At 46.2% G+C, this 13,223-nt stretch overlaps 1 protein-coding gene across 1 annotated transcript in view; it reads left to right on the forward strand.

Annotated features, from left to right (window-relative positions):
• The first annotated feature begins 890 nt into the window (after positions 1-890).
• Sh2d4a (SH2 domain containing 4A) overlaps positions 891-13,223 on the forward strand; it is a 58,483-nt gene continuing 46,150 nt past the window's right edge. The window contains exons 1-2 of the mRNA XM_051169628.1: positions 891-1,088; positions 11,592-11,748. Of these exons, the coding sequence (XP_051025585.1) occupies positions 908-1,088; positions 11,592-11,748 (338 nt within the window). The 5' untranslated portion in view covers positions 891-907. The remainder of the gene's footprint in view (positions 1,089-11,591; positions 11,749-13,223) is intronic.

Genomic DNA, 13,223 nt, shown 5'->3' on the forward strand with positions numbered 1-13,223 from the left:
ATCTACAAACAATAAAACCACCCAGAAATCTGGCCTGAAACTTAAGTTTTACTAAATTAGGTTATCTGGACAGGAGACACCTAAGAGATGGTGACCTTCTAGAATGTTCCTTCTTGTTCTCTTTTGCTCTTGCACTGTTCTCAGGGCTCTGCCGGGTTGTCTGGATATGCCCTTTGTGAAGGAGGGAGCCTACAGTTGCGTGCATGCAGAGAAGGAAAAAGAGAGAGCACACTCTCATCTTTATCCCTTCTTTTCGCTTCTCTGAGAATGACTCTGCTCCTCTAAAAATACCTCAGAGGGGACGTTTTCTTTTGGAATAAGTCATCTGGGGAGGAGATTTTAATTTTCTCTCGTGACCCTTTGTTATTGTTTTTGTTGTTGATTCCTTTCAGCCAGGCTGTTTGGCAGCTGGGAGGCACTGAGGCAGTAATGTGTTTGCTCAGTTGGGAGGAGGCCAAACAAACCTCTGTTAGATTTCTATTTCCCTGAGACCAGCCTGTACAAAGTTAGGGTTTTTTTTTTTTTTTTTTTTTTCTGATAAAGTATTACGGAATAGAGGTTATATACAATCATAGATAAACATACGTTGGCTTTTCCCCTCTTTCTCTTTGAAATGAAAAACTGTATTTTATTTCCTCCTGGCTTTTTTAAACTAACCTGCTCCTGTTCAAAACCCACACATTTTACAGCCTGAGTCGGACTGTTGCTCTTTGCAGGTTGGTCCGTGTTCTCTGACCAGCGTTTTGACAGAATCCACGCTGAGTTCCTGCGGCAGGAGCCGTTGCTAGGCTGCTCAAGTCTCTGGGAAGGTCTGGAGACATCCGAGCGCTAGCCTGCTGGAAGCCAACTTGCAAGTCCTTTCCAGGAACATCTGCTGCAGGTAGAGACGTTCTTGTGACCGGCAAAGATGCTGAGACAGATCCTGTCGGATATGTTCATAGACCCTGACCTGCTGGCAGAGCTCAGCGAGGAGCAGAAACAGATCTTGTTCTACAAGATGAGAGAGGAACAGATCCGACGATGGAAAGAAAGAGAAGCAGCCATGGAAAGAAAGGAATCCTCACCAGTGAAATCCAGACCAAAGAAAGGTAAACTTACCTTGTCAGTGCCGTGAATGTGGTAGCAGAACGTCTGCTCTGCGCGCCATGCCTCCGTCACACTGGCCAGCTAGGAACTGTGATTTTGCAGCTAGATTCTAAATGTCAGGTTTGTCACCTGGAAGTTGGCATGTGCCTGATGCACAGAAACACACAGGACACTCACCGTGCAGTGTCTATGTTTAAGCATTTAAGCATGTTGTCAGATTATTCTTAAGGTGTGGTAAAGTCAGTGCTACGGAAGGGGGGTGTAACTCAATGACAGACCACTTGCCTAACATAGGAGGCTCTTATTTCCATCCCAGCACCTCCAAAAAAAAAAACAACAAACTCCCCGACTTGAGGGACATTAAAAAAGGGCTTTACCCCCCTTATTGGCTTTAGCATTTCACCATGGACAATGTACAGCAAGTGTAATTATGCATTATCAACTTTATGGACTTTTTTTTTTTTTTTTTTTTTTTTTTTTGCTTTGTTTTTTGAAACAGGGTTTCTCTGGGTAACAGCCTTGGCTATCCTGGACTCGCTTTGTAGACCAATAATGCCCTTGAACTCCCAGAGGTTCATCTGTCTCTGCCTCCCAAGCGCTGGGGTTAAAGGCACGTGCTACCACATCCTGCCAACCTCAGGGATTTTTTTTAAAGTTATCATTTTAAAGGAATGCCCGTCAAAATGTGTGGAACCTGCTCAAGGAGAGCCAATCGAAATGCGAATGCTTAGTGTGGAATGCTTCTCAGATGTGCTTCTTCCCAGCTGAATGAGTCCCTGGGAGTTTGAAAGAGCTCTTTTGAGACCGTCAGGGGTGGAGTTCTTCGTTCATTAAGACCTAAGTATATGCAAGCATGGAAAGTACACATTAATACCCTGCCCCACCTCCACACACTTAGGCTCTGCCATGAATCAGTATCCTAACTAAATACACACAAGTATACACACACACACACACACACACACACACACACACACACACACACAGTTTCCAAGGTCATTTACTTAGCTGTTCACACTTAATTTCTCTTCTTCCTTCCTTCTTCTTCTTCTTCTTATTATTAATCAAGAAAAAGTAAAATTTTATAAAACCACCTAGGATTTCTAAAGTTGAGACAATAAATCTCACTGGCATGCTTGCCTTGTACACAGATTCAATATGGAAATGAGTTTAATAGCCTTTGTCTCGTACTATAGCTAAAATTGTTTTTAATGAGGTCTATATACTGATAAGAAAAACAAATAATAAGCATTTTGCTTGTTATTATCTTATATAACATGCACAATTTAAGGGCTGTGATGTAGACCAGTATGTGGATGCTTGCATGAGCATACAGGAAGCATAGGAGTCAATCCAAGTACCAGCTCAACAGCAACAAACCAATAACCAAAAAGTCCTGGATATAATGAAAACAACAACAGAGCAGAGTAATAGCTATTTTGGACTCTGTGTGAAACACATACCTTGTGTCTTATCCTCCCAAAATGTGTGCAGTATTGGTATTAACTGTCCAGTTTTATAGGCAACCCCCCCATAAGTGCTCTTATCTATGGAAAGTTATACCCCGTACATATGCTCAGATCTGTGAGGTTTCACATTGCAGTACCCAGATTATAACTTTTCCTAACAACAAAAACAACAAAAGAGAAGTAAAGGTGAGACGAAGCGCTTGGGACTGGCTTACTGGTTCATCTCCTTGTATCCCCAGACACAGTTCATCAAACAGCTGGGCTGCTCTAGGGCACCGTGCTCATTGAAAACCTGATATGTTGGTATGGTGGGGTGACTCTGGGGGCTGCTGAAACCCGAGGTTTGCTTGCTCCCAGATCTTTTGTTAAACGGTGGGCTTGTCAAAGTTACTGAGTTGTTTTCCTTGTGATAACTTAAGGCACTTATTTTTAATTTCTTTGCTTATCCTTTTCTGTAGAGTTTTGAATACACTTTTCAGAAAATCTGCATCATCTTTTTAGCTAAATGGTTGTAGAAGTAGCATGTTAATATGCTGATATAAAGCAGCGAAGGATCTGTCAATATTGCATATCGGATGTTTATTATAACCCCATTCCATCCGTTAACACTTGGAGAAAGGCGACGGGCATCAAACCAGTTCCTTTCATGACCAGAGAGCAGGAAAAAAAATTCCACTTCTAGAAAGCAAGTGTTTCTCATATTTACTCCTGCCCAGCCTTTGGAGCTGGTGCCATAGAGGGTCCAAAGTGGCATCACAGTGCTTAGTGGCTGCCCAGGGGCCCTGTTTGTGCTATGGACCCACTAAGCCTGTAATCCTCACATCCCGGCCTCCTTTCTGGCACATATGTCTTAACCTTCCCCCAAGCCTTGCCTCTGGCTTGACCTTGCCTACATGCTGTTTCTGCTCACAGTTCTCAGCCCAGCCACGACTCGGGTTGCCCTTTTTATTGCATCTGTCCTATGCCCACCCTGATTACTTTACACCATTGTCTTTATCATGTTAAACATTTTTCTCTCTACAAAAACAAACCACCATAGCGAGTTTTCAGCCAACATCACTAAACATCACTGTATAGTTTGTATCTCAGGAATTCTAGAATCTTGAGGTAAATGCAGGAGTGGCTGGGAAATTATTCAGCAGCAGCGGGGATTTAACAAACTCCCTGAGTTCTCATGCAACACTGAGAGACTTAGGGACTGACTGTGTTTGCTAAATGATAGCTAAATCACTGAGTACTCTGGCAAAGAGCCACACATGGCTGGACCACTACTACTCGGCGTTGAGGTTGGACAAATGTGTGATGGAGGTCTTGGTGGCAGAGATGTGTAATGGAAGCTTCCTGGGAGCCTAAGAAGGGTGGCCTGCCTAGAGTTTAAGTCCAGCCTGGGTACCTTTGTGAGACCCTGCCTCCTATAAGGTGGGCCGGGAGATGGCTTGGTGGTTAGGGTACTTACTACACACTTGTGATGACTTGAATTCAGACCTCTAGAATCTGTAAATTCTGGGTGGCCTTGTCAGCCCATCTGTAATTCTAGCCTTGAAAGGCAAAGCCAGGAGATCCCCAAAGTAAGCCAGCTAGCTAGACTAACTCTACTGATAAAGCTCTGGCATTCACTGAGTCTCTGTCTCATTGAATAAGATAGAAGATCCATTCAAGATGACTCCAGTGCCAGTGAGTTCAAGGCTGATCCCCACATTTTACCTTGATCCATGGGGGCTTACAGAGACAGAAGCATCAACCAATGAGCGTACACGGACTAGGCCCCCTACACATATGTAACCAAGGGCAGTGTGATCTTCATGTGGGTCCCCCAGTAAGTTGAGCAGGTGCTGTCTGTGACATGCACTCTGTGGTCTGCTTTCCATCACTTCCTCATAACCAGGCTGCCTAGCCTGGACTCAGTGGATGAGGAGGAGCTCAGTCCTGATGTGAATTGATGTGCTAGGGTGGGCTGGTGGGTCCCCTTTTCTAAGGACAAGGGGAGGGGGTATGGGGGAGAGAGAGACCAGGAGGAGAGGAGGAAGGAGGCTATGATTGCGATGTAAAATGAATATATAAATTAAAAATAAAATTTAAAAAACCCAAATGATTGGCTAGGTGGTGGTGGTGTACCCCTTTAATGTCAGCACTTGGGAAGCAGGTGGAGCTCTGTGAGTTCGAGGCCAGCCTGCCCTACAAAGTGAGTCCAGGACAGTCAAGGCCACACAGAGAAAGCCTGTCTTGAAAAAAAAAAAACAAACAAACAAAAAAGCCAAAACAAAACAAAAAAAAAAAAATCAAAGAAAAAACAAAAAAAAAAAAAACAAAAGATAATTCCTGGCATCGACCTTGGGTGTCCATATGAACATGCATATATGTGTGCAAGAGAACCTATATGCATGTACAAATATATATCACATACGTTTTCTTTGCACACACACACACACAAATGGAAAAATATTTTATAGTAAAAGGGGCTGGGGATGGAAATGTATTCAGAGTGCTCACCTAGAATGAGAAGAAATTGGGTTTAATTTCCAGTGCTTAACAGGAAAAGGTTATCAACTACCAGATTGCAAAGACTTGGGTAGTAGAAAAATTAAAAAAAAAAAAAAAAAGTAAGTAGACGTAGATATTCACTGTTGGATATCTTAAGTCGGATGCATTATTTCAGTAAAATTCTGCCAGTTTCCTTAGTTGTTAGAATGCGGCTATTACAAAAGTCATCGATACGGATGTGGCTTCCATTTTCCTTCCCATTGGGGCAGTCCTGCTCTCTGCTCTAGACTAGGAACCCCAGCCAAGGTGTTTTAAGGCAGCTATGTTTCATATAGACACTAAGCTCATCACTTCAGTATCCAATCTCACTAAGTAAGAACAACCACGCCTGCGCCATGAAGTACTGTTTACATTTTATGGATGAGGAGAGTGAAGGTCAGAGTCATTACTTAACTTGCCTTAAGCAAATAGCTGGTAAACAACGGCAGTTGGAATAGTCCCCAATTTTGAGTCTCCCCGAACTGGAACTATGAACAAATGTGGTATGTGGCTTAGGAGCAGTTACTAAAGGTGCCTGCGTGTGTCGAGAATGTTAATCTGGCCCCTTTCCTGTATGCTTTGTCGCATTAACACAAGCAGAAGACACGGTTACTTAGCAGAGGCTTCCCCAGAGCTTGTTTCATTGGCTTTTAATGAAGCAGAGGATGAGAGACCAAACCCCAGGAGAGGATCTGTGTGTTGGGAACGGTGTGTCCTCTTCTGCCCTTGAGGTATAGGTGGTGGTTTGGGTGAGAATGGCCCCTGTAGGCTCATGCATTTGAATGCTTAGTCACAGGGAATAAAACTGTTTGAAGGGTTACTATGCCCAGTATAGGGCCTGACTTAGGAGACCTGTGGCCCCTCTTCGTTCTTTTTTTTTTTTTTTTTTTTCCTTTTAGTCAATTTGCCTCTCTGTCTCTCTGTCTCTGTCTCTCTCAGCATTCTCTTCTGGAGGAGGTGTATACCTTGGGGTGGGCTTTAAGGTCTTAAAAGCCCATGCCAGGCCCAGCATTGCCCTGTACTCCCGTCTGCCTGTGGATGACGATGCAGCAGCACCAGGCATGCCACCATGCTCCCCACCGTGCTGAAAGTGGACTAACCCTGTGAAACTGTAAGCAAGCCCCAATTAAATGATCTCTTCTATAAGACTTGCCTCGGTCATGGTGTCTCTTCACAGCAAAACCATGACTAAGGCAGTCCACACTGGGATTCTACGCTACTTGCTGGCCTCTCATTGTTACCAAAGGCACATTCCTTTAGCCAGTCTTCTGTTTCCACAGAGCAGAGCTGGGATGCACTGGGGTCTCTGGAAATGTTTGCTGGACAAATAGCTGAGTCTTTCCCCCTCTATCCAGCAGTGACTCAAACCCAAATTGCCAAGAGGATTTTCACCAAGCTTCAATCTGATTGTCATTCCCTCATGAGGATTTCTGTTCAGATGGCCCATGAGGCCTGCAAGCTTGCCGCAAGGAAAATTCTTCCTAACTTTTCCCACAGTTCCTCATCAACTCCTGGTCCTGCCTGTCACCCTGTTTGCCATGGGGGATCTGCTCTCTTCCTAGTCACTGAAGCCAGAGGGCTGGGTGCCATGGTGGTGCCTCTCTGACCCTCACCTATGCCCAGTCACAAAATCTTCTAGAGTCTACTTTCTCTTTTCTCTTTCCTATCCCTACCAGGCTTGTTACAATGTGGCAGGCTTAAGCTTTGCACCGAAGCCATTTCACTTAATTCCCTTCACTCCCTTTATTCTCTTTATTCTGGCAAATTGAGAAACAAGCAAAAAGATACAATTTGTATGAATCAGAGTTGGAGCCAGCATTTGAATCTGGGTCCACTTAAATCCTCAGTCTTTTCTGAGCAGGCTGACCTGACCTCTTGCCTTACCATCCTGTCTGCCTAGCTTTGAGCTCCCTGGCAATCTGTGTCTTCTGGGTAATAACTGAGTTTCGCCTCCCTCTCAGTGTCCTTAACTCCCACGCTCTCCTTTCTTGATTATTGCTTCTGTTTCCTCTTTCGATTGAAAGTCTCATTTGTCTCTCCACCACTTACTCCCTGGGACTGTGGTGTCAGGCATGTTACCCAACTTTCTCTCTGTTCTTTGGTCTTTAAAATATGCATATGATTTTATTTAATTGAATAGCGACTTGGGGGTTAGTAATTCCAGCACATTTAACAGAATTAGGAATTATAGGGGAAAAAAAGAGGAAAACAAGTAATTTGAAGGAAACTTGATAGAAATTAGACTTGACCTTCATTAAAATGAACACGAAGACAAATCTGGCTGGTTCATACCCCCGTCTTACCATAGGAAATGAGAGAAAACAGTATGCGACCTTAATAATGTAGGTGAACCAGTTTACCCGAAATCCTATTGGGTGTCTTTTCAAACTTCTCTGTGTTTCAGTTAGGACCACACATTAGAACCATTCTTTAAACACATGCTTTGCAGTCTCACAGATCAGTTTTGAATTCCTCTCTCAGTATGCAAAGGCTGTGTCATCCCGAGGAATTTGCTTCTCTGAGCCGCCATGGCCTCACAGAACATGGCTAAGAATATCCTGGGCCAGTGTATAAAGAGGAGTGTGGCATGGGCACCCCCCAGTCAGAAGGGACATTGGTCTTAGCATGAGGACTTGGAGGTCATTGGCAGCTGACACTCATCATTTGGTTTCTACTTGAGGATGAGGGCTCTTAGAAGAGAGGTCATAGTGGTGAAAGGTACATGGGCCTCTGAGGTGGCCATGTGTAGAAGAGTCTCAGGACGGTTGCCTACATTATGATAGGAGCCCCACTTCTGTGAGCCACTCAGAGCAGTACTGAATTCTTTCAGTGTGCACTGGTTTCTCATCTTAGGGCAATGCTGTCTCTGGCACTCAATGGACTCACCGTAAAGCAGGGTTAGGAATAGCCCATGGTTATACATTATGATTAGTGCATTGTGAGCAACCACCAATGCCCCAGGACAGGGCGACTCTCATGATCCCTGACTTCTCACGGGAAGTTTGTGTTCCTGCTGGATCACACGGGAAGCACCAAGGACAGTGGTGTTGAAGTCAGGAATATAAAACCAGAGCCATCCAACTATTTCCCTCACAAAGAGATGCACCAGTCCATTTACAGCGCTGCCTCACTACAAGGTTTGCCTATGAGTAGGAAAAGTCTCTTAGTCCAGAGAAAACACTTCTCTGAAGAGCCAGGGGTGACTACAGGCCTCTGCTTAGCAGTTCTTTATGATGTAGCCCCCAAGCAGGATGGACCGACTGTTCTAGAAAAGCTGGTTTTAAAGGAATTTGGTAAGAGCCTGTGAGATACCAGTCATCAGGAGCCCTGTAGTTGTATAGCCGCTGTTGAAGGTCTGGAGAAGCCAAAGACCTTGTAATTATGTGGAGGTGCTCTGCAAAGGTCCCCTCCTCCATCTCCATCAGATTGAAGAGAGTATGTACAACTTCCAGGTGAGGTAGACAGAAAATCCAGAATGACCAGCTAGTGTTCAACTGTGAAAGAGGTATTCTGCATGTCGCATTTGGAATTTCTAAGTTTATATCTTTTCTTCTAAGAGGAATGTTAAGGACCACATGACTCTGCTCATACCTGTTCTCTGCTTTCCTTCTCCCCCCTCCCCCCTCCCCACAGGCCACCCCCTCCCCCTTACCCCCCCCACCCCCGCGCGCTCCACAGTCCTTTCTTTACAAAGTCCCACGTGTCTCAGGTTGAACTCCAACCCCCTAAGTAGCCAAGGATGTCATTGAACTTTTGCTTTTCCTGCGTCCACCTCCCCAGTGCTGGGAGTACAGGCATGAACCACCATGCCTGATGTTATGGTTGTGCTTGAAACTGAATCCAGGGTCTTATGCCTGGAAGGTGCACACTCTACCAGCTGATCTGCATCCCCAGCCAATGCCTCCTCTGTAACCTCTGCGGCCTTTCTGTTCATCATTCCCCTTGTTTGATCCTTGCGGGTATCCTTACCTTCTGGACTCCCAGTAGCCAGTGCATAAGCCCTGCCCTTGTTCCTCAAGATAAAGAGATCTCCCATGAGCCTTTGCTCTTACTTTGTTCTTTCTGTCCCTGAGGCCCTTGGTGCAGTGCTGAAATGTAGCAGGTACTCTGGGAACGCTTGCTGAGCAGACAGCCCGGCCCTCTTCTCTCGTCACTGATGGGCTCCATTAGAACACATACCTGGTGCCTAAGCCAGTCTCACGTTTCTGAGTCGCCTGCCTCCTTCTGTGCGCCTGTCATTCCTGATGCCCTCGGCATCACTTAGCACCACTCTTCTCTTCCCTCTCATCTGTGCGGCTTTGCACTTCGCAGCCACCTTCCACCTTACTAAGTTATGTGGGGAACTGGAATTCTCCACTTCCACATTATTTACATATAATGTGGATTTTTTTTTTCCCTCTGGCCCTGGATGAAGCCTGTGTTTCTCCAAGGTTCTCTTCCAGACTTTCTTCTCTCTGTGAGTCCAGCTATGCCGGAGATTTCAGTGATAATGTGCATAGGGCCATTTCCAAGGTCACCTGGCCAGTCCCAACCTCTGTTTGCTTTCTGTGCTCACTCAAGGGCTCCTGGAGATGTGGAGGCAGAACACGGGTCACTCACTGGCAAGGGCTTTCTGCCAAGAAGCCAGCGCTGAGCATCTGGCTAAGTGTGACATTTTGAATCTAATCCTTTTACTACTTGCCAGTGTTTCTTTGCGGCAACAGTACTCCCCTAATCCCCTCAGCGGTTCAGTTTTCTAAGCTCCTGTTCTCTCCTTGTCTGTCCTCTGTTTTCAGTCCCTGTGCACTGTCTATGGCTCAGCTGCAGTTCTAGGTTTTGTGTGACCCACCCCAGGGCAAGACCTTTTCTCCTAGTGTCAACGCTGCTGCCTGCCACCTACTGTTTGAGGGGACATTCAGATGGTGTACCAACAGAACCATGACCCTCTGGGCCCTGAGCATTTGCCTCTCTTGGCATCCTACCACCGTCTGCCCTAGGTGCCATCCTCCTATTGTCAAAAAAAAACAGTAGCAGAGGTTACTTAAGTGAAGGTTGAGAGATGAGCACAATTAAAATATCAGAGTCGGTACCAGGAGTGTGTGATAGAGGTGAATTTATGGCAGCTTTCTAGAATTAATTAAACATTTGCCATGTCCTGAAACTGTAAGTCTCGGGAGGATTGGTAGTGGGACCCATCTCCAACAGAGCACACTGAGTTTCATCATCCCTCCCACCCCCCATTACCTCCCACCCCCTATCTCCCACCCTCCACCCCCATCCTACCCCCCATTACCTGGGTTCCACGGCTGGCTCTACAGGTGAAAACGGGTCAGGGCAGTTCTGTTTGACTGATAGTGTTAAGTCCTGTGGTGAAGACTGTACAAATCTGCCCCACCCTCCTCAGTAGTTCTGCTTAGAAATTCCTGACATGGTGGGACGGGGGTTCATTTAGTTGGAGAAGAGCCGAAAACAGAGCTCAAGTGAGCCAGCCTGCTTCTGTAATTCAACCTGAGGCAGCCCTCAGAACTGGGCCAGTGGTACATGTAGTCTTGAATTGGAAAGCCTCCTCTGCTTAGCATAAGGAGACCAGAGGCAATCCCGGTGTGGATTTCTAAGGAATACAGCATGGATCAGCAAATGCTACATCACTATTCAAACCGGCACCCATGGCTGGTCTGAGGGTATTGGCTAGACCTAACTTTGAACCACAATGACGGATCCCAGATCTGTCCCTTGTAGTTTAGGGACCACATTTCTTCATCTTCACAATTCCCTGGTCTCAGAGACCCAGCTCTCGTCTGGCTATGCTTCTTGGCCTAGAAACTAGGTGTAATACAAACCCTGGAGGCCAATTGTAAACAAGAGTTATTTAAGTAGCCTCTCCGAGTGGTGTCATGCTACCCAAGCAGTATTGTCTTTTCACATGCTGGTGTGAAGGTCCAAGCAGCCCCATGAGTAAATAATAGGCCGGCTGATGACAGCAGTTAACCTCTGTTGAACTCCTAGTGTGTGGCAATTCACTGCAGTGGGTGTTTGGTATCCCCGTTTTGCATATGAGGGGATTGAATCTTAACAATATTAATTTTTCCAAGTCACTCAGCTGGTAGGTAGCAAGGCTAAGATTTGAACGAAACCAGTTTAACTCTTTTAAAAAATGCATGTTGTTCATGCCCTGTAATGGTAGCGGAAACACCAAAAGCTTGAGCAACTCTGCAGTTCTGAGTTATGGGAAAATCCTTAGACTTAAGAGGTTGTGACACCTGATGCTAGCTCAGGATGGCTAGTATCCTAAATGATAGTGAACAGCATGGAGGCCTCCCTCCTATCCCAGCGTCTGGCAGGTGCCAACTGCAGGCCCATTATATTCGTAAAGAAACCTTTACAGCCTCTAACGATAATGTTTGCTCCTGAGCAGGTTGGGAATGTTTCGTTTAATTCACCCCGCCCCCACCCCCCTAATCTGAGAATACTCAAGTGATTGGGACAAATGGTGTTCCAGAAAGAATGTGTTCAATGCAAGTTCTGTTTTGCTTGCAGAGAATGGCAAGTCGGTCCATTGGAAGCTGGGCGCGGATAAGAAGGTGTGGGTTTGGGTGATGGGGGAACACCATCTGGACAAACCCTATGACTTGCTGTGTGACGAGATCCTTGCCGAGAGGGCGCAGCTGAGAGCGGTGCAGGACTCAGAGCTCAGGTAGGAGGCCTGCTCCCCAGCCAGAGAGACTGGGAGACTCAGTTATGATTTTCATTGCTGTGCTGGAATATCTAACGAAAGCAACCCAAGGAAGGGGGAAGGGTTCTTTGCCTCGAAGTTAAAAGTGAGCGTAGCCCATCATGGGTGAGATGGCATGGCGGCAGGAGGGTGAGGCATCTGCTCACACTGCACCTACCCTCGGAGAGCAATGCGTACAGATATTGGGGCCTGCTCGCAATGACTCGCATCCTAGTGAGACTCCACTTCTTAAAGGTCCTATAGCCTTCCTAAATGGTACCTTCAGCAAGAGACCAAGCATTGAGACATGTGAGCTTCTGTGGGTGGGTATTTCACAATCAGCCACAAGACACTGCTCCACAGCTTCTGGTAGGAGAGCTCAGTGAAATTTGAAGGTCGGAAGAATCATTTTAGATCTTTCTAGAAAGTTCTCTTAAGGTTTCAGTGACTCCTTTCATTCTTGCAATGCTGCCAAACAGTTGCTTCATGACAGACACCTCGGTGCTGATTTGTGTGAGCATGCTCACTCCTGATCCTCCACCACTGCTTTCTTTTTGTTTGTTTGTTTGCTTGCTTGCTTTTGTTTTGTTTTTAAGACAGGGTTTCTCTGTGTAGTCTTGACTGTCCTGGATTCACTATGTAGACCAGGCTGGCTTCGAACTCACAGCAGTCCGCCTGCCTCTGCCTCCTGAGTGCTGGGATTAAAGATGTGCACCACCACAACACCTGGCTCCACCACTGCTTTCTTAGCATCTTCCTGGAGCAGCCCGGCAGGATGCAGCAGCGTGTCAGGTGTGTGTGTGTGTGTGTGTGTGTGTGTGTGTGTGTGTGTGTGTGTGTGTGTGAGAACTGAGCCAGCTGACCAAGTCTTAGGACCTCAGAGAAGAGGATGACATAGGTGTGGGCAGCTGACGAGGCAGGCTCTGCAAGTGTTTGCTCTATGCCAGGCACCAAGAATGCAAAGAGCATTAGTTCAAGCCTCGGAAGGAAACACTGCAAGATGCAGAAGCAGCTGCCAGTGACGCAGGCTGTGTGGGAGACTCACTTAAGGTGTAAACAGAATCTCCCCTGTTGCAGATGGAAGTACAGCATTCGGCTGCATAGAAGACTTGAGGTCTGAACTGGGCCTTGAAGGATGGAGAGTTGGGGATAGAAGGTTACAGGAGATGCTTCAAGTAGAGGGTCTAATCAGGATCCCTCAACTTGATTTTGAACAGCTCTGTTGGGGGGTGGGGGCAGATAGCGACCCCTTCCAAGGGCTTGGGATTTACCAGGTGAACCCTCGGAGATGGGAGGCCATGTTCTAAGGTGCTTTGGAGGCTAGACATAGGAGTCTGAACCTCTTCTGGGTTGGTGAGATTTTCATGGGAAATTGTCATTGTTAACTGGACACATAGGTGACCTGGAACACTGAGGCAGGTGTTGATAAACTATTCTGAGGAACCTCCTCAAATTCT

The sequence above is a fragment of the Acomys russatus genome, chromosome 27 (genome assembly GCF_903995435.1).
Source record: "Acomys russatus chromosome 27, mAcoRus1.1, whole genome shotgun sequence".
Taxonomy (NCBI): domain Eukaryota; kingdom Metazoa; phylum Chordata; class Mammalia; order Rodentia; family Muridae; genus Acomys; species Acomys russatus.